The 20,222-nt window shown below is 43.8% G+C and overlaps 1 protein-coding gene across 1 annotated transcript in view; it reads right to left on the minus strand.

Annotated features, from left to right (window-relative positions):
• The window catches only part of EGFR (epidermal growth factor receptor), a 209,749-nt gene that overhangs the window by 37,346 nt on the left and 152,181 nt on the right, over positions 1 to 20,222 (minus strand). The window contains exons 12-18 of the mRNA XM_070462898.1: positions 18,018 to 18,217; positions 16,814 to 16,946; positions 13,892 to 13,982; positions 12,348 to 12,505; positions 2,995 to 3,033; positions 916 to 1,057; positions 31 to 153 (exon numbers count right to left, since the gene is read on the minus strand). Coding sequence (XP_070318999.1) covers positions 31 to 153; positions 916 to 1,057; positions 2,995 to 3,033; positions 12,348 to 12,505; positions 13,892 to 13,982; positions 16,814 to 16,946; positions 18,018 to 18,217 — 886 coding nt within the window. The remainder of the gene's footprint in view (positions 1 to 30; positions 154 to 915; positions 1,058 to 2,994; positions 3,034 to 12,347; positions 12,506 to 13,891; positions 13,983 to 16,813; positions 16,947 to 18,017; positions 18,218 to 20,222) is intronic.

A 20,222-nucleotide genomic window follows, 5' to 3' on the forward strand; every position in this document is an offset into this window, starting at 1 on the left:
CAGACCCGAGTCCAGGAGCCTCAGGCTCACCTTGTACACGGTGCCGAATGCTCCTGAGCCCAACACCTTGATCTTTTTGAATTCTGTTTCCTTTAAGATCCTCAAGAGAGCTTGGTTGGGAGCTTCTCCGCTGGGCGTCAGAGGCTCCACGAGCTGTGAGAGACAAGGAGAAGAGCTGATGCCTGCCTGTCTGGCCCAAGGGTGGCAGCCCCTGACACCACGTGGCAGGAGGCGCGTTCATGCTCCGGCCCAGAGAACTTGCCCGGTCACTCCCCAGACCGGGACACCTGTTCCAGGCAACCTGCTGAGAGACGATGAAAGAATCGGAACTGACAACTCCCACGTCCTCCAAAGGCAGGTGACCTTGAACAGAACAGCTCCTGGGCAGTAAGTGCCCAGGCTGGGGGGGGGGGGGGGCGGGCAAGCTTGTGTGGTGGTCATTTTGGTAGCCCATCCGAGCCCTGCACAGCCATGCTGCTCAAGTTGCCGTGGGTCCCTCCTCCTGGGGGCTCCGGCTTTGACCCAGGGATGGACACGGATACCACCTGAAGACCCTTTCCTGAAATCATGGTGTCACAGACATGGCTCAAAAAAGAGCAGTCAGTGGTGGGAACTGCGGCATTTTACAAAGTGACACCTGCTGCGCTCACAGCAACTCACGGGCCTCTGGGCACCGGCGTCCCCCTCGCCGACCACAGAGCTGAGCCAGCTGGGCAGCCGGCAGCACAGCTGGGTAACCGCCAGCAGGACTTACCCTGGAAACAGCTGCATGTCACTGAATACAAGCACCAACGTGTGTACGCACTTGCTTATAACTGGACATTCAGAGATTCTCCTGGCTTTTTCATTACAATAAATACAGCACAGGCGTGCCATCTCATCTCCGAGTCACGGCCTGGGGGTTGCCCAGCTCACCTCTCGCTCCTGCAGCAGCCGGCGCAGGGTGCGCTTGCGCACGATGTGGCGCCTGCGCATGAAGAGGCCGACGCTCAGGGCCAGCAGGAGCACGAGCAGCAGGCCGCCCACGATGCCCGTGGCGATGGACGGGATCTTGGGCCTGGAACAAGGCGGACACACACGGGGGTCGGTTTGTCATGTCGGCATTCCCTGTATTCCCCATGTGTGTGGATGCCATGACATCATTTAGAACTGTCTCAGCAATAGTGCACAGCTTGTCAAGGAGAAGGAGAGGCAGATTCATATTCCCAGGGCAGGTTTTCAGTATAATAGCCTCCTCACCCCACCTTTTTGGATTTTTAAACTGGGTATCATTTGGACTTCTTGCTATGACGAGTATGTTGTCGTCTGTTGATTAAGGGAACATAACTCAAAAAATAGCTCAGTCACTCATGCCTTCCACACGAATTTGTGTGCCTCTCCTGGGTGCCTCCACTCGTTAGAAGCACACCCTCCCCATGTGATGCCTGCTGACCAGGCCGGACGGAGGGACCCTTTGAAAACTGTGGGGACTGCTTGAGGGATCCTGGACTTGTAACATGGGATGAGAAGCATGTGAAGTGCTGTATGGATGTGTGGAGGAGTAAGGCAGGGACGGGATTTCCACACGGAGAGCAGAGCTGTCATAGGTAAGTGATGTCATTCTGCAGTCCCGCCCCCCCACCAGGGGAGAACACCCAAAACTCAGTGGGGAAAGAATGGTCTGAGTGAGTAGATCCTGAATTTAGAGTCTTCATAAAGCTACTGTTTTTCAAGTACCTGTGCCATCTGAGCTTCTGGCAGACTTTGTATTTTCAGGCACTTAATGAATATCAAAGAATAATCAGTAGCACAATTTACACACACAAAATGTGCCAGCATTCTTACAGATTTCTCCTAAGTGTCAAATGTACTTTCTGTGAATAGTCCTTAGAACACATTCTTCTCAGCACATACAAAAGTCATGTCTTTAGTTACACTATTCTCCTAATTAATGTAGTTTGAATTAATGGGTTTTTACTATTTTGAAGGGGACATTGAAAGGTAAACGGAATAATTTGTACAGAGTATATGTTCCATGGATAGTAAGGGTAAGTGAGTGAAAAGAGGACAGATTGAAAGAATGAATATAACAAAGGTCATTGATTGGTCTCAGGGATATGATGGAAAACCTCATTGCTAAGATACTGACTGCAGCATGAAGAGAGGATGAAGCTTGCTGGTGTCCTCATGGCTCAACTGAAGAGGGGCATAAAAGGCAACCTTTGTCTTTGAGAAACTTCCCTATTGTCTTTAATGTTTCACTTATAGTAGAAGGGATTGGTTATCTTGGCTAATTCTTGGGCAAGAGACTGAGCTGACTGACGCTGAGGAAAGTTGTTGAGGGGAGGAGTTTTGTAAACATTAGTAGAGATGGCAGAGGTGCCTGGATATCTGCCTAGTGTTTGGGGGTATCTGGTGGGTGTCTTATGTATAATTCTGATTCCATGACAGATATTATTAATTGATAATATCATTCTTCCCTGATGAGTCTGAATAGAAAGTCTCAATTCTGCTTTTCTCTGGGTAGCATTTCAGGCAATGACGGCAAACAGATCACAACTGAAATGCTGAAGGAAGTCATGTGTTTAGAAAAGGAAGTAAGGGGAGAAATCCCCACAGTTGGAGCTCTGTCATCAAAGCCCCACAAGCTGAGGGTCAACTGGGTCAGCGAGGAAAGAGAAGAGAAGCTGGAAGAGAAGCATCATCCAATAATACTGTGACCCGTGGAGCAATGACGGGTTGTATAGATAGAGAAGGACCAGGTGGTGAGGCTGGCTCTATGTGGAAGAGGCCTGGCACCGATGCCCTGTGTCACTCTCCCATCCCTGGGACACAGCCGGTAATGCAGGCAGGGTGGGTTCTGCTAGGAATGCCCAGTTTGGCCTGGGGAAGAGTGAGAACCTGCCAGGGCCGAGGGGAGTTGGAGAAAGCACTGAGAGAGAGAAAGCATTACCCTGCCCACAGAACTATCGGCTGTTTCTGGTCAGGCCACCAAGCACGAAGTGTCGCACTTACCCATCTGCCGCACAGCCTTTGAGACCTGGCCCCGTACAGCTGCGGGAATTGAAAGAGAAAGACACATGTCAGTCATTTTATTCATCGTTTGTTTCTTGGAGAGTTTTTACTAAATCATAAGCTGACGTCTGTCAAATTACTTTTAAATCATTAGAATCACAATGTGTCTTAATATTGCTTAACCATTTGTTTATCATGCATTTATTCATTTGTTCATTCACCCAGCAAGTAGTTTTGAGTGTCCAGTTTGTGATAAGGATTGAGCAGAGTAGGCAGCTTCTGGTCTTTGTTACTGAAATGTTTTCATGTTTTACTTTTGACAGAGGTTCAGATGCCTTACAGCTGGCTCTAGAACATCCATGTGGGCAGGAGGTGGAGGGAGCTGAGATCAGAATCATTTCCTGGGCCACACTGATTAAGATGGGGGCAGACAAGTGACAACGTGCATCTCGGGGCATGGAAATGGGGATAATGTCAGACCGGGAAAGCCAGAAACTGGCTTCACCCACTTCCACACAACTAAGGTGTTGTACATGAAGCATAAATAGCATTTGTCTTAACCTGTCCCCTCAGCAGCTGGGTTCCCGTTCTGGGGGGCACCACTATCTGCTATTCTGATTATAGGATGATGGATGAAAAGGCAGAATAAGTTTGTCTTGAAGTACAGCAATATTTGTCAATGCAAGACTGAATATCCAATAGCAAGATTGAGTATTCCAGTTCAATGGAAAAGACTGACATTCTTGGCTGGGGGAAGATGAAGAAGCCCTGTTCAGGTATGTGAAGATGCACACTGCCATATGGTCCTATTCATTTTCTATCTCATTCAAAGGGCTCTCATCTCTGCACTGTACTCTTCTTGAGGGTCTAAGACCTCTTTTCCATGGTGTCAGACAATGTAGTTTTGGCCCTGCAAGCTTATGGACTTTCCTCCCTACACCAGACACAGGCTTCTCCTTTTCTCATAATCTGTTATCTTCTAGGAAAACCATAATCGTCAAAGACAAAAAAATATCTGCTAATGGATGAACAGTATGAAAAGGCAAAAAGACATGACACTGAAGGATGAACGCCCCAGGTCAGCAGGTGCCCATCACTGCTACTGGAGAAGAGTGGAGAAATAACACCAGAAAGAATGAAGAGACGGAGCCAAAGCAAAAAAAAAAACAAAAACAAGCAAAAACAGAGAACCCAGTTGTGGATGTGACTGGTGATGGAAGCAAAGTCTGATGCTGTAAAGAGCAATATTGCACAGGAACCTGGAATGTTAGGTCCATGAATCAAGGTAAATCTGAAAGTGGTCAAACAGGAGATGGCAAGAGTGAACATTGACATTTTAGGAATCAGTGAACTAAAATGGACTAGAATGGGTGAATTTAACTCAGATGACCATTATATCTACTACTGTGGGAAAGAATCCCTTAGAAGAAATGGAGTAGCCCTCACAGTCAACAAGAGAGTCCAAAATGCAGTACTTGGGTGTAATCTCAAAAACGACAGAACAGAATGCAAACCATTCAGTGACACAGTAATCCAAGTCTATGGCCCAACCAGTAATGCTGAAGAAGCTGAAGCTGAATGGCTCTATGAAGACCTATAAGACCTTCTAGAACTAACACCCCCAAAAAGATGTCCTTTTCATTATAGGGGACTGGAATGCAAAAGTAGGAAGTCAAGAGATACCTGGAGTAACAGGCAAGTTTGGTCTTGGAGTAAAAAATGAAGCAGGGAAAAACTAACAGAGTTTTGCCAAGAGAATGCACTGGTCAGAGCAAGGACTCTCCCAAGAGCACATGAGACTAGACTCTACACATGGACATCACCAGACAGTCAATACCAAAATCAGACTGATTATATTCTTTGCAGCCAAAGATGGAGAAGCTCTATACAGTCAGCAAAAACAAGACTGGGAGCTGACTGTGGCTCAGATCATGAACTCTTATTGCTAAATTCAGACTTAAATTGAAGAAAGTAGGGAAAACCACTAGACCATCCAGGTATGACCTAAATCAAATCTCTTACAATTATACAGTGGAAGTGACAAATAGATTCAAGGAATTAGATCTGATAGACAAGAGTGCCTGAAGAACTATGGACAGAGGTTCGTGACACTGTATAGGAGGCAGTGATCAAGACCATCCCCAAGAAAAAGAAATGCAGCAAGGCAAAATGGTTGTCTGAGGAGGCCTTAGAGAATAGCTAGAAAAGAAGAGAAGTGAAAGGCAAAGGAGAAAAGAAAGATATACCCATCTGAATGCAGATTTCCAAAGAATAGCAAGGAGAGATAAAAAGCCTTCCTCAGTGATCAATGCAAAGAAACAGAGGAAAACAATAGAATGGGAAAGACTAGAGATCTCTTCAAGAAAATTAGAGATACCAAGGGAACATTTCATGCAAAGATGGGCACAATAAAGGACAGAAATGGTATGGACCTAACAAAAGCAGAAGATATTAAAAGAGGTGGCAAGAATACATAGAACTATACAAAAAAGATCATGAGCCAGATGACTTTGATGGTGTGATAACTCACCTAGACATCCTGGAATGCAAAGTCAAGTGGGCCTTAGGAAGGATCATTACAAACAAAGCTAGTGGAAGTGATGGAATTCCAGCTGAGCTATTTCAAATGCTCAAAGATGATGCTGTTAAAGTGCTGCACTCAATATGCCAGCAAATCTGGAAAACTCACAGTGGCCACAGGACTGGAAAAGGACAGTCTCCATTCCAGTTCCAAAGAAAGGCAGTGGCAAAGAATGTTCTAAGTACCACACAATTGCACTTGTCTCATCCTCTAGCAAAGTAATGCTCAAAATTCTCCAAGCCAGGCTTCAACAGTACGTGAACTGTGAACTTCCAGATGTTCAAGCTGGATTTAGAAAAGGCAGAGGAACCAGAGATCAAATTGCCAACATCCACTGGATCATTGAAAAAGCAAGAGAGTTCCAGAAAAACATCTACTTCTGCTTTATTGACTATGCCAAAGCCTTTGACTGTGTGGATCAGTCACAGATCAACAAACTGGAAAACTCTTAAACAGATGGGAATACCAGACAACCTTACCTGCCTCCTGAGAGATCTGCATGCAGGTCAAGAAACAACAGTTAGAACTGGACATGGAACAACAGACTGACAGACTGGTTCCAAATGGGGAAAGGAGTACATCAAGGTTATATATTGTCAACCTGTTTATTTAACTTATATGCAGAGTACATCATGCCAAATACCAGGTTGGATGAAGTACAAGCTGGAATCAAGATTTCCAGGAGAAATATCAAAATCCTCATATACACAGATGACACCACCCTTCTGGCAGAAAGCAAAGAAGAACTAAAGAGCCTCTTGATGAAAGTGAAAGAGGAGAGTGAAAAAGTTGGCTTAAAGCTCAACATTCAGAAAACTAAGATTATGGCACCCAGTCGCATCTTCATGGCAGATAGATGGGAGAACAATGGAAACAGTGAAAGACTTTATTTTGTGGGGTTCTAAAATCACTGCAGATGGTGACTGCAGCCATGAAATTAAAAGACACTTGCCTCTTGGAAGAAAAGCTATGACAAACCTAGACAGTGTATTAAAAAGCAGAGACATTACTTTGCCAACAAAGGTCCGTCTAGTCAAAGCTATGGTTTTTCCAGTGGTCATGTATGGATGTAAGAGTTGGACTGTAAAGAAGCTGAGCACTGAAGAACTGATGCTTTTGAATGGTGGTGCTGGAGAAAACTCTTGAGAGTCCCTTGGACTGCAAGGAGATGAAACCAGTCCAGCCTATAGGAAATCAGTCCTGAATATTCATTTGAAGGACTGATGCTGAAGCTGAAACTCCAATACTTTGGCCACCTGATGTGAAGAACTGACTCATTGGAAAAGACCCTGATGCTGGGAAAGATTGAAGGCAGGAGGAGAAGGGGACAACAGAGGATGAGATGGTTGGATGGCATCACCGACTCGATGGACATGAGTTTGAGCAAGCTCCAGGAGTTGGTGATGGACAGGGAAGCCTGGTGTGCTGCAGTCTATGGGGTTGCAAAGAGTTGGACATGACTGAGCGACTGAACTGAACTGAATGGATGACCATTGGTAAAGTTAAACCCTACTCAAAATATCCCTGCTCATTAGTGTTTTTATATTTTCCCATTATGCCTGTCAGTCTCCAGAAAGTAACAAAATGGGAACTCTGTGCAAAGTGGTGCAAACTGGAACTGCATACTTTGGACAAGAAGCGGGTTTCATGAAGCTTCTCAAAGTGCTGCTGGGAAACCTATGGGGTTTCTAGCAAGAAGTTATTGACAAGAGATGCTCACAGTGAGAGCTCAGCCAGTTTACATTTGAAGAGATGATGGATGAGGGCAGTGACAGAACAGGTGTGCTAAGAGGGAATGATCTGAGTATCAGAGGATTAAAAGGTCCATGAGAGAGCTAATGGTCCACTGCATAAGTCTACAGAAATGACTGTCGAATATCAGGCAAAAGACGCTGCATCATGCTGTCATTTAATTTAGTTAGAAAAATTACTGCTTGTCTCCCATTTATTATTTTTTATTACATGTAATTAAAATTGGCAGAATTTTATACTATTTAGTTTTTTGGCATAAAATTTCAAAGAAAGCTTTCCCTGATACCTTATTATAAAGCATGGTTCCATTCAACAGTGGGCGGGCTTTATCTTTCCTGACCCATTCCCTGGGGTAACCAGCCCTGCCCTGTGGGAATAGGATGGCTTCTTGAAGCAGGCATGCGCCCATAACCTGGGCTCTGGGACTGCAGGCTAATGACTCCAGAGCCTAAGTGTTCCTTTAACAATACAAATGGAAAAGCAGTGAGCTCGCTCTGAGACATCAATGAGACTATCTGTTTGATGATGCTGTATACATCATAGATACACAATAAAAGATATGTTTTCTTATTTCCCCTTATCCTATCAATATTTCTCCATATTAAAAAAATTAAACCCATTTTTTATCAAGTAATTCTTTTGGATGAAGATACAGATAGTAATAACAAGATTACATAAAACTACATGCTTTTCTATCAGTGACACATGTTCACAGACACATACATAAACACAGTTATTTCTAAAAGACAGAAAAAATAGGAAAAATATATTTTAATGGGTAATATAATTCTATTTAAGAGACTCTGTTCCAAAATTCCTTATTATGAAGAAATATGAAAAAAATAGAGTAAAAAACTAGCAAACTATCATTTATATCATGCTTTGTAGAATTTGAAAATTACTCAATATAACAGCATGCTGATATACCCAAAGGAAAAAATCTTAAAATGGCTGCCAAGGAGGGGTCTGGTAAAATTCAAAATTCATTCTGGATTAAAAAAAAATAGTTCAAAAGTAGGAATAACTGTAGATAACTGTTTCTTTAACAAGACAGTAACTCACAGTAATAGCAAATAATGTTCTTAATGGTGATTTACTATAGCCATTCCCACAACCATCAGATATAAAACTGATATCCACTACCATTGTATCTGATATTATTCTAGAAATCCTGGCCTTTATAATATGATTTGAAACTTTTGGAAAAGAGATGAAGATACCATTAATGGAGACAATATGATTGTTTTCCTGGAAACTTCAAGACCATGAACTAAAACATTAATCTCAAAGGAAGTTCAATAAAGACCATCAATATGAGATGACTATACACCTCCACCAAAACAATCAAAAGCTATCTTATATATTAGAAATAATAAATTAGAAGGTATACTCTAAGTAAGGTCCATTTCACAATAGCAAATGTAATACAAATAGAATATGAAAGAACTGTAAAACTTTACTGAAATATAAAAAAGAATATCTGAATTTATGAAGAAATTATCATTTCCTGGCTGGAAATACAAAATATTATAAAAATGTTAGCCCTAGTTAAATTGATGTACTGGTTTTAGTGGGGATTTTGGATGTTAAACTTGGTAAAATACTGCAGGTCACTTGGAACACACCAGTGGGCTAGACTAAGATTAGAGGGGAAGACAATCACATGTAAACCAATAGGAGATGCCTAGGCTTCCTTCTTGTTGCTGGGATTACTCTTCTGTCACCCAGGACTGAAACTCCCGGACCACAGGGTCATGGAAAGATGGTACCCTTCCATTTACCCCTGTAACAGCTGAGACTTAAGAAGGTTCAACAATGGAAATTGACCAGGATACAAGTCATTCCCAAATCACTTGTCTCCAGGCTCAGACTTCTCCATATTTGCTGTTGTTCAGTTGCTAAGTTGCGTCTGACTCTTTGTGACCCTATGGACTGCAGCACACCAGGCTTCTCTGTCCTTCACTATCTCTTGGAGTTTGCTCAAACTCATGTCCATTGAGTCGGTGATGCCATCCAACCATCTCATCCTCTGTCACCCCCTTCTCCTCCTGCCCTCAGTCTTCCCCAGCATCAGGGTCTTTTCCAATGAGTCAGCTCTTTGCAACAGGTGGCCAAAGTACTGGAGCTTCAGCTTCAGCATCAGTCCTTTCAATGAATATTCAGGATTGATTTCCCTTAGGATTGACTGGTTTGATCTCCTTGCTGTCCAAGGGACTTTCAAGAGTCTTCTCCAACACCACAGTTCAAAAGCATCAATTCTTCAGCACTCAGCTTTCTTTATGGTTCAACTCTCACATCTGTACATGACTACAGGAAAAACTATAGCTTTGACTATACAGACCTGTCAGCAAAGTGATCTCTGCTTTTTAATACACTGTCTAGGTTTGTCATAGCTTTTCTTCCAAGGAGCAAGCATCTTTTAATTTCAGGGCTGCAGTCACTGTCTGCAGTGATTTTGGAGCCCAAGAAAATAAAATCTGTCACTGTTTCCATTTTTTCCCATCTATTTGCCATGAAATGATGGACCAGATGCCATGATCTTCATTTTCTGAATGTTGAGTTTTAAGCCAACTTTTTCACTCTCCTCTTTCACTTTCATCAAGAGGCTCTTTAGTTCCTCTTCCCTTTCTGCCATTAGGGTGGTGTCATCTGTGTATCTGAGGTTATTGACATTTCTCCTGGCAATCTTGATTCCAGTTGAGCTTCATCCAGCCTGGCATTTCGCATGATGTACTCTGCATGCAAGTTAAATAAGCAGAGTGACAATATACAACCTTGATGGATTCCTTTTCCAATTTTGAACCAGTCCATTGTTCCATGTCCAGTTCTAATTGTTGCTTCTTGACCTGCATACAGGTTTCTCAGGAGGCAGGTAAGGTGGTCTGGTATTCCCATCTCTTTAAGAATTTTCCACAGTTTGCTGTGATCCACACAGTCAAAGGCTTTAGTGTAGTCAATGAAGCAGAAGTAGATGTTTTTCTGGAATTCTCTTGCTTTTTTCTATGATCCAGTGGATGTTGGCAATTTGATCTCTGGTTCCTTTGCTTTTTAGCTTGTACATCTGGGAGTTCTTGGTTCACATACTTTTGAAGCCTTGCTTGAAAGATTTTGAGCATTACCTTGCTAGTATGTGAAATGAGTGCAATTGTGCAGTGATTTGAACATTCTTGGGCATTGTTTTTCTTTGGAAAAACAACTGGAAAACTGACTTTTTCCAGTCCTGTGGCCACTGCTGAGTTTTCCAGATTTGCTGGCATATTGAGTGCAGCACTTTAACAGCATCATCTTTTAGGATCTGAAATAGCTTAGCTGAAATTCCATCACCTCCATAGCTTTGTTTGTAGTGAGGCTTCCTGAGGCCCTCTTGACTTCAGACACCAGGATGTCTGGCTCTAGATGAGTGATCACACCATCATCGTTATCTGGGTCATTAAGACCTTTTTTGTACATACAAACACAGTTAAAATATTAGGACATATTTGGAAAATTTTCAAGACTCTTGATTTTTGGAAGTCTAATCAGAAGGTTCTGCATCTGGAAGTCTAATCGGAAGGTTCTGCATCCCTTCAGAACACTAATCATTATCACAATCACAGTTACCACCATCACTACCACCAACACTGCTTACGAACATCATAACCATCACCATGGTTATTACCTCATCAACAGCCCCATGCCACCTTTTGTGCAATCCTTGATTGAGCATGCATGTGTTACAGGCACCATTTAAGTACAGTACGTGTATTAATCAAGGTCACAGACATCCTGTGAGCAATGCAGTAGTATTAACCTAATTTACAGATGAGAAAAGTGAGGTACAGACAGGTTAATACACTTTTGGAAGGCTACACAGCTAGTAAGAGATGGCTCTGGAGAAGAGTAATGGTTCTAAATAAGGTTGAGGACTGAGAGATAGAAGGGAATATGAAATATATATGAGAACTCAACTTTTCCGACTGATTTCTAGAAGCAGTCTAGTTTCATTGCCAAATTTATTATTTTAGTAAACAAGATACAAATGTTCAGAGTGCTTCAGCTAATTGTAGTGTAGTCAAAATAGTTTTAATCTACCTATTAACAACTTAGCAATCAACTAGGTAAAAGAAAAAGCTTCTTTAAGGAACATTCTAGGCAATGTTCAGTTCAGTTGCTCAGTTGTGTCTGACTCTTTGTGACCCCATGAATCACAGCACGCCAGGCCTCCCTGTCCATCACCAACTCCCGGAGCTTACTCAAACTCATGTCCATCGAGTCGGTGATGCCATCCAGCCATCTCATCCTCTGTCGTCCCCTTCTCCTCCTGCCCCCAGTCCCTCCCAGCATCAGGGTCTTTTCCAATGAGTCAACTCTTCGCATCAGGTGGCCAAAGTATTGGAGTTTCAGCTTCAACATCAGTCCTTCCAATGAACACCCAGGACTGATCTCCTTTAGGATGGACTGGTTGGATCTCCTTGCAGTCCAAGGGACTCTCAAGAGTCTTCTCCAACACCACAGTTCAAAAGCATCAATTCTTCAGCACTCAGCTTTCTTCACAGTCCAACTCTCACATCCATACATGACCACTGGAAAAACCACAGCCTTGACTAGATGGACCTTTGTTGGCAAAGTAATTTCTCTACTTTTTAATATGCTATCTAGGCAATGTTATCTTCCATTAATTGTAGAACAATAAGGATTCCCACAGGAATCCCAGTCACCTGGAAAGATGTATAGAAAACTTTGAGGACAGGGTAGGACCTCCGTCTTCATCCCACCTGTCCCTTACTCTTGTTTGGACTTGTTGGCACAGCAGAACAGAGCCCTGGCATGGTACACACCTGGAGATGCTGAGAGGCTTTCTGGTGAGCACTGTTACCTCCCATGAGCGTTTTACCGCCTCTGCCGTGGCCGCAGGGCGAGAACACTTGGAGGAACTGACTCTAATACAAACTTCTGTACTTTACTGCCTGGGCAGTTTGGAAAACGTTTTCAGTTTATGAGTCTGCATTTTCTCTTGCAGACCCAGAGTTCCCTGACTCACCCATAGGTGCAGTTGGGGTGGCACAGGTGACACACGTGACTGGCATCTGCAAATTTCCAGATCAGGGTGCCGTTCTCTCCCGCGACTCCAGCAGGGCAGGTCTTGACGCAGTGAGGGCCATCAATGTAGTGGGCACACTTTACACAGTTGCCTGGTCCCTGCCCCGAGGCAGAAAAACCATTTCAGAAATCAAATATTTATTTATGTGTCTTTCAGAATGAAGTAACTTTTTACTTAAAATATATATCACGGAAAAAAAAAATCAAGCAATGTAGAAATTCTTCAAGTGGCTGAATTCTTCTCTGACTGTGTCTTACCTGATGTGACCACTGTTAACAGTTGAGAATAAAGCCTTCCTGACTTTAAATGTGTATTGTATATGAAAACATAAAGAAACTGAACTGTGTATTTTACTAGATTGTACTTAATACCTTGTGTGCATTTTTCCTTGTTAAAACATTGATTGGTCTACATGTGTATTTACATCCTTATCATTCAGATGGGCTTCCTTGTGAGTCATGCTTGAAGTTGAGGGGCTTCTGTGGGAAGCTGTGCTTGCCAAGGCAAAGCTAAGCAAACCACACCTGTGGTCCCCAGTGTTGAGAAGGCGGCAAGTGTAAACACACTGGCTGCATAAATTAACTGTGCTATGCTAAATTTGGTTCTGTTTGTCAGACTTGTCAATATATTAGGGCTGCTTGGGTTGCATCCACACACTTCACAAGGGCTGAAGTAAGGTTGGGTAGGGAAGGGTCTGCCTGTTGGCTAAGCACCCTTACATCTCAAAGACTGAGTGTTCCCAGAGCGAGAACAATCTGATGACTAAGTCAACCCATATCACCAATTATTGTGCTTCACTGATGAAAAGTTAACCCAACACTAACCTAAAAGCCAGTGGTTTACTCTGTAACCAGCTATTCTGGCAGCTTGTACCTGAAAACCTTATCATCATCTGTCTGATTCAGAGAACTTCTGAAAAACATTTTCTGTTAGTAGATTTAGATATGACTGTTGAAGCTCAAATCCAAACAGAGCTCCTCATACAGGTAATAGTGAGAATTAACAACATGAACACATTGGTGTGAGAGGGATCTTCATTCTCACTTACACTCTCTAAAATATTATTACTGAATGTAATGCAGATATGAAACTGAATTTTGAAAATTTTTTCTATGTGATTGAAAAAACCTCCTTCAAATAACTATGAACTAATGTGAAGTAAGAATGTGGTGACGTTTGATTAAGATGATGAAGCAATGGTGGCAGACATCAGGAACAGTGAAGGCTGGTTGTCAGTGCCCTGTTCACAGTGTCCTGATCTGTGGTGTGAGACCAGGCGTCACCATGTGCGTCTGGGGGTTGGACAGAGAAGATGAACGCTCGAGCCAGGCAGGCCACATGCCAACGTCCCCTCAGTCACAGCCCCTGACGGCTGTGAGACGGGACGGGACGGGCTGGAGTGTGGGGAGTGGGCGGGATGGTGGTGGGTCATCCTTGCGGGTCTGCAGCTGATGCGTGGGGATAACATCAAACGTGCTCCTTACGCGTCCAGTGCAGGTCACATTCATGGCCTGGGGCAGGCATTCTGGATGGCACTGCACACACTCGGAATTCTCCACGAACTCCCTGGGCTCTCTGACAGGAGGAAGACAGGAAACTGGTCAGCACCATCCCTACACAGCCTGCTTCCAAATGCTGTCTGGGTTCACCTGTCTGAAGGGTCAGGTGACGCCAATCACCTCTCTTAGAAAGACAAAACAATTTTATGTAAAAGTCAAACGTCTGGGAAACCGGGACTATACTGTAATATAATAAACTGATTCTGTCAGCTGAATCTTTAGTCATCTTTTCCTAGAACAAAGCAGAAGCTTCATTTATAATCAAAAGAGCTTCTCTACATTTTTCCTACAGGCACAGTGTCTGAATATTAGATAAGCCAACACGTGGGAGGGGAGAAGAAAATAGTACTTAAGAGGCACCCCCTCCTATATCAGACTCATGGATATTTAAGTTAAGCTGCAAAGAAATGGTAACTAGACCAATACCTGGGAAAGGGAACGAGAGCTATTAAAGCTTCCTTAATGGTTATTACTGAAAACAGTAAGAATGGAACACAGGTATGAAATATTTATTGGACTATTTTAACCGTTCCTCAAAAATGGATTGATTGGGACTTCCCTGGTGGTAAAGTGGAGAGAAATCTGCCTGCCAATGAAAGGGACATGGGTCCCATCCCCGTATCTGGGAAGAGTCCACATGCCACAGGGCAGCTGAGCCCGTGAGTCACAACCAGTGAGCCTGCACGCTGCAACGGCTGAGGTCAGCGCACCTACAGCCTCTGCTCCGCAACAAGGAAGCCGCCGCAGTGAAGGCTGAGCAACCAACTAGACAGCAGTCCCACCCTTAGCCACTGGAGAGAACCCGTGCGCAACAGCGGAGACCCGGCGCAATCAAGAATTAAATAACTAAATAAATAGCAGCAGTGAAGACCCGGCGCAATCAACAATTAAATAAATAAATAAATAGCAACAGTGAAGACCCGGTGCAATCAAGAATTAAATAAATAACTAAATAGCAGCAGTGAAGACCCGGTGCAATCAACAATTAAATAAATAACTAAATAGCAGCAGTGAAGACCCGGTGCAATCAACAATTAAATAAATAAATAAATAGCAGCAGTGAAGACCCGGTGCAATCAAGAATTAAATAAATAAATAAATAGCAGCAGTGAAGACCCGGTGCAATCAAGAATTAAATAAATAACTAAATAACTGCTTGAGGAGCTGATGTGTGATTGAAAAGACAGGGTAGGTGTGGGCAGCTCTTAAGACGACTGGTCGTTAACTAGGCAGTGAACAAAGTGTTCACACCCAAAGGTATGTTCCATGCGTCCGCTCAGGCAGTCAGCATCAGTGAAACCGAACGAGCCATGTGACTTTTCCCTGTGCTGCCTCTTGGGTCATCACACCCACTATAGGGGCCAGTCTTGCCAACAGAGAAGGTGCTGCTGGACACCAGGATTCTCTAACGGGAAGACCCAGGCACCACTGCCAAGGCTGTTTTAATTACCTCGCTGCTTCAAAGAGAAAAGTGTTGAAGCTGCTAGTCAGTTTTGTCCGACTCTTTGTGACCCCATGGACGGTAGCCTACCAGGCTCCTCTGTTCATGGGATTCTCCAGGCAAGAATACTGGAATGGGTAACCATTCCCTTCTCCAGGGGATCTTCCTGACCCAGGGATTGAGCCTGGGTCTACCACACTGCAGGCAAATTCTTTACTACCTGAGCCACTGGGGAAGCCCCTTCACAGAGAGCTGAGCACTGAAAGCATGAGCTTAGCATCTGTCTGCAGCTGTAAGCATTGCACCAATATTTCTTACTTATTGAAACAATACTATTGATTATGCAAATTCCTGTTACGTTAATGAGCCTATAAGCTAAAGGAGTCCTGTGGAATTGAATTATCCTCCTTCTGAGTATTTCTGAGCTGAGCTGTAGTCCAAGCCCTGATAGTGAAACAGAAAGGAAAATTTCCTAGAGGTATCTGTAACTCCTATCTTCTTCTCTACCACAAAACCTCTCTTTTTCTTTATTTTTTTTAAATTGCCTCTTCCAGTTGCTATCCTTACATTTTGTTTTCCTATTAATTTATTTTAGTCACTATTTGTGATCATTCAAAACCTTACTCAATATCAAAATTTCCACAGAATCAACAGACTGTACTTTTTATTGACTGCAATTAATTCAACAGATGTTAAACAAACTGTTTATTTCTTTGTCCATGGTTCTATTTAAAGTTATCTGCACTGTTTGGTGTGTCTTGACCGTAAACAAAGATTAACCTAAGCTGTGTTTTGACACAGCAGGAATGCTATGCTACAAGGACAAGACTACTGGCCACGGTCTTGGTCATCTGAACCATGGAAACAGAACAAACCGTTCTGTTTGTCTAGGGAACTTTGTGCAGCTTAGAAAGTTAAATTTCCAGATAAAGAGACTCTATAAATTGGGTTGGATTAAGTAATGAAAAATGCTTTTTCATTTCCTTTTGTGATTAACAATTGTCAACAGGGCTTCCCTGGTGGTCGAGTGGTTGAGAGCCTGTCTTGCCATGCAGGGGATACCAGTTTGATCCCTGGTCTGGAAAGATCCCACATGCTATGACGCAGCTCAGCCTGTGGGCCAGAACGACTGAGCCACAGCTTCACAGATGCCCCCGTGAAGAGCAGCCCCTGCTTCTTGCAACCAGAGAAAGCCTGTGTGCACAAGGGAGATCCAGCACAACCAAAAACAGCTAACTAACTAAATAAAACTACACACACACACACACCAACTGTCAACAAACAAAAAGGAAAAGAAAATAAAGGAAAATAATCAGACTGATTAACTATACACCTACAAAACCATCCTAAGTCTTATTTTTTAATTAAAACAAAGGAATTAAAAAAAAACAAAACAAACCTCTTACCCCTCTAGAAGGTTGCACTTTTCCACACACTCCTTGCCACGACTGAAGTTCTGACAGGACAAGCAGAATTTGGGCCCAGGTCCCCAGCAGCCCTCTGACGAGCACAGCGGGTGACAGGTGTGGCCTGTGGCGCCTGAGAACACAGGGTGGGTCTCATGGTCAGACAGGGAGCAGCGGCCACAAACACACTCCAGGGCCCCCGGGAGAAGCAGGGGCACAAGGGCTTCCAGAGGCCCGCCACCAGTGGCGCCTGAGAACACAGCGTGAGTCTCATGGTCAGACAGGGAGCAGCGGCCACAGACACATGCCAGGGCCCCCGGGAGAAGCAGGGGCGCAGGGGCTTCCAGAGGCCCGCCACCAGGGGCGCCTGAGAACACAGCGTGAGTCTCATGGTCAGACGGGGAACAGTGGCCACAGACACACGCCAGGGCCCCCGGGAGAAGCAGGGGCGCAGGGGCTTCCAGAGGCCCGCCACCAGTCCCCTGTGCCCTGCTGGGTGCCAAGCATATCTAGATGGAGCTCGTCAGAGCTGCAGGAGCAGAAAGCGTGAGGATCCTTGTCATGCGTGGGTGGGGCACAGAACCAGGGAGACACCCAGAACTTCACCAATTCTTTTAATTGCACTATGGTGTGAGAGGCATTATTGCCTCCATTTCATCGATGAGGAAGATAAAGCCCAAAGATTTACGTAAACTGATGAATGTCTCAAAGCTAGGAAGGGCTCAAGCTGGGCTATGAACTTGGCTCTGCTTCTGCGGGTGGCCAGTATCTCAGCACAGGTGCAGGCACCACTTCAAAAGCTGACTATGGCTGTGAACTCGGATCTGGAAATGCCAGTGTAAAATGTTCAGCCCATTTCTGTATGTGTGTGTGTGTGTGTGTGTGTGTGAATGTGTTTAGTCATTGGGGATGGAATGAGCAGGAAGGAACACACAGCTAAAATGCCATAATCAACACTAAATTTTGTTCTCTAAATTACCAATAACTGATGGCCTAGACTTCAAGGCAGATTTATCCTATGAGACGAGAATTATCTAGAAAAAAATCTGATGAACGTCACAACAGAATACACACATTTCCCTTAATTTGCTTCTTAATAACGTAAAAAATACTTTAAATGTTTGAGAGTAGCCTTTCAATATTTTAAATCAAAATAAATGACCTGTTAGAACCATCTCCACAATCAACCAAAGATATTACTCACTGCACTGTTGTTGACTCCTGTTTTTTGAAATTTTGGCATTCTGAGTTGAGGTCCCCAAAAGTTTTTTCCAGCGTATCGTATCTGCATAGCACAAGTTTTGATTTCCTGAAATTATCACATCACCATCACTTATCTCCTTGAGGGAGCGTAATCCCAAGGATGTTATACTCAGGCCGACGACCGCAAGAGAAAACTGGCCACTAAGTTGAAGAGAAAAAAAAAATATTGTGAAAAATTATGACAGCATAGTATCAAGAAAAATGTTTTTCTGTACCACTTTAGATTTACTACTGCCTTCCAGTTTGTAGTCATGTAAGTCATGTTATGGAAGGTCTGTACTGCAACTTTGGAAAATTGCAAGTGTTTTTAAAGTTCCTCCAGGGAAAAGTTAGTTCCTTGTTCCTTTAATATCTCTAACTCCAGTGGCAGACTAGTGGTTGAATAATTTATTAATGTCATTATTTTATTTACTGCATTTTAACTTTGCTTGGTAATTGAGAATATGTTAACCTTTCAAATATCCAAATATACTTCAAAAATCATAGATTCAGCTTTCCATCCATCCACCTACCCATCCACCCATCTATTCATCCATTTATTGAACAAATATCTGAGGTAATATGTGACTAATTTTATTCTAACTCTAGGTTAAGTGGGTGCTTCTTGCTGTCAAAAAGCCCTTTGTCTACTGATGATACAATCATTGTTAACGCAGAACCATGAGGGTGGTGATGAGGGGACCACAGAGGCAAAGGGCAGGGTGTACCTAAACAAGTCTGAGCAAGGGTCTCTGGAAGAGGTGATGCCTGAGCATCAGGACCTCCAGAGCAGGAACTATGATATTTTCTTCACTACCCAACCCTGTGCTAGGTTCCTACGAGCTGACCAGGACGTGTTCATCACATGGCCAGATGGACAGTATTCCGACTGAAGGGAAGGCAGCCTTCCACCCAGAGGAGCACGTGACAGGCACTGAGAATCACGTGCTGCTGCTGGAGCAGAAATGTAGGACAGGGGTCTGCGGGGGGAGAAAGAGGCCGGAGCCTAGACCACTTTGGGCACTGTGGAGGAGGCTCTTGTTTGCAGTGATGGGAAGCCACAGGAAGAAGGTGTGCGTTGTGAGGAAGCTCACTAAACACCAAGGTGGGAAACAGACCAGCTGAGACAGCACTGGATAGAGAGGCTGACGATGAAGGCACGAGATGACAAAATGTAACTCCTCTTTCTCCTTGTTTCTCTTTCTCTGCCCACTCTTTCCTCCCTGTATCCCTCCACAGTCTGACTTCTGTGGGTGCACAGTCTGCACCCCTGTTTTTAGGAATCCCTTCCTCTAGCCATATGCTCAGGGGAGCCATGCCAGTGGGGACAAGGCTGAGGTCCTCCCTGCAGGGAGGTCTGGCAGGGGTCACACTTCCCCAGGAGGAACTGTGTATCATTGGACTGCTCAGCAAATGTTATAAATTAAAAAAAAAAAAGTCAGCTTTATGTTTAAAACCCTAAAACTAAGCTGAGAGGTACATGCTAGTCACCCAAGAAAACTGACTGAAGTCTCTCGTCTCTATATGAACTTTGGTCACAGAAGTATTCCTGAGAACTCAGGGCACAGGGCCTTTCTGGCAAGTGATATTAGCTGCATGTTTAGCATCAGAGATGCAAAGCTGGAATGGCTTTTGGAAAGGGATGCTTATTTTACACGCACTGTATTCTGATTTTCTTTAATACTGCACAATATTATGTAGCTCTCTCAGGTGTCAATTATGGGGAACAATTCTCAAAACCAGATGATTTCCAAGGCAGGTTTGAACAAGAGAGTCCCAAACTTTGCCTCACCACAAAATTCATTATTACCCTTATTATGTTAAAGATGCTTGTGTGTGTGTGTGCATGCGTGCATGCGTATGTGTGTGAGCATGCATGTGTGTGTGTGCTGGAGCTGGAAAAGTGGAAATCTTGAAAGACATGCTCATTGCCTCTCAGGTCCCCTGAAATGAGGTGCTGATGAGGACTGGTGGCCTTAGTGCTATTCTTGCCAACAGTACAAAACCTCAACCAAATCAGGAGAAAACACTGGCCATCCTACAAATGCCTGACCAGTACTTTTCAAAAGCCATGAAAGACAAGGAAGACAGAGGAACTATCACGGACAGCAGGGGACTAAGGAGACATGACTGTCCCTTGCAGCGTGGGCTGACCAGAACAGAAAAC

The sequence above is a fragment of the Odocoileus virginianus genome, unplaced genomic scaffold (genome assembly GCF_023699985.2).
Source record: "Odocoileus virginianus isolate 20LAN1187 ecotype Illinois unplaced genomic scaffold, Ovbor_1.2 Unplaced_Scaffold_17, whole genome shotgun sequence".
In the NCBI taxonomy this organism is placed as follows: domain Eukaryota; kingdom Metazoa; phylum Chordata; class Mammalia; order Artiodactyla; family Cervidae; genus Odocoileus; species Odocoileus virginianus.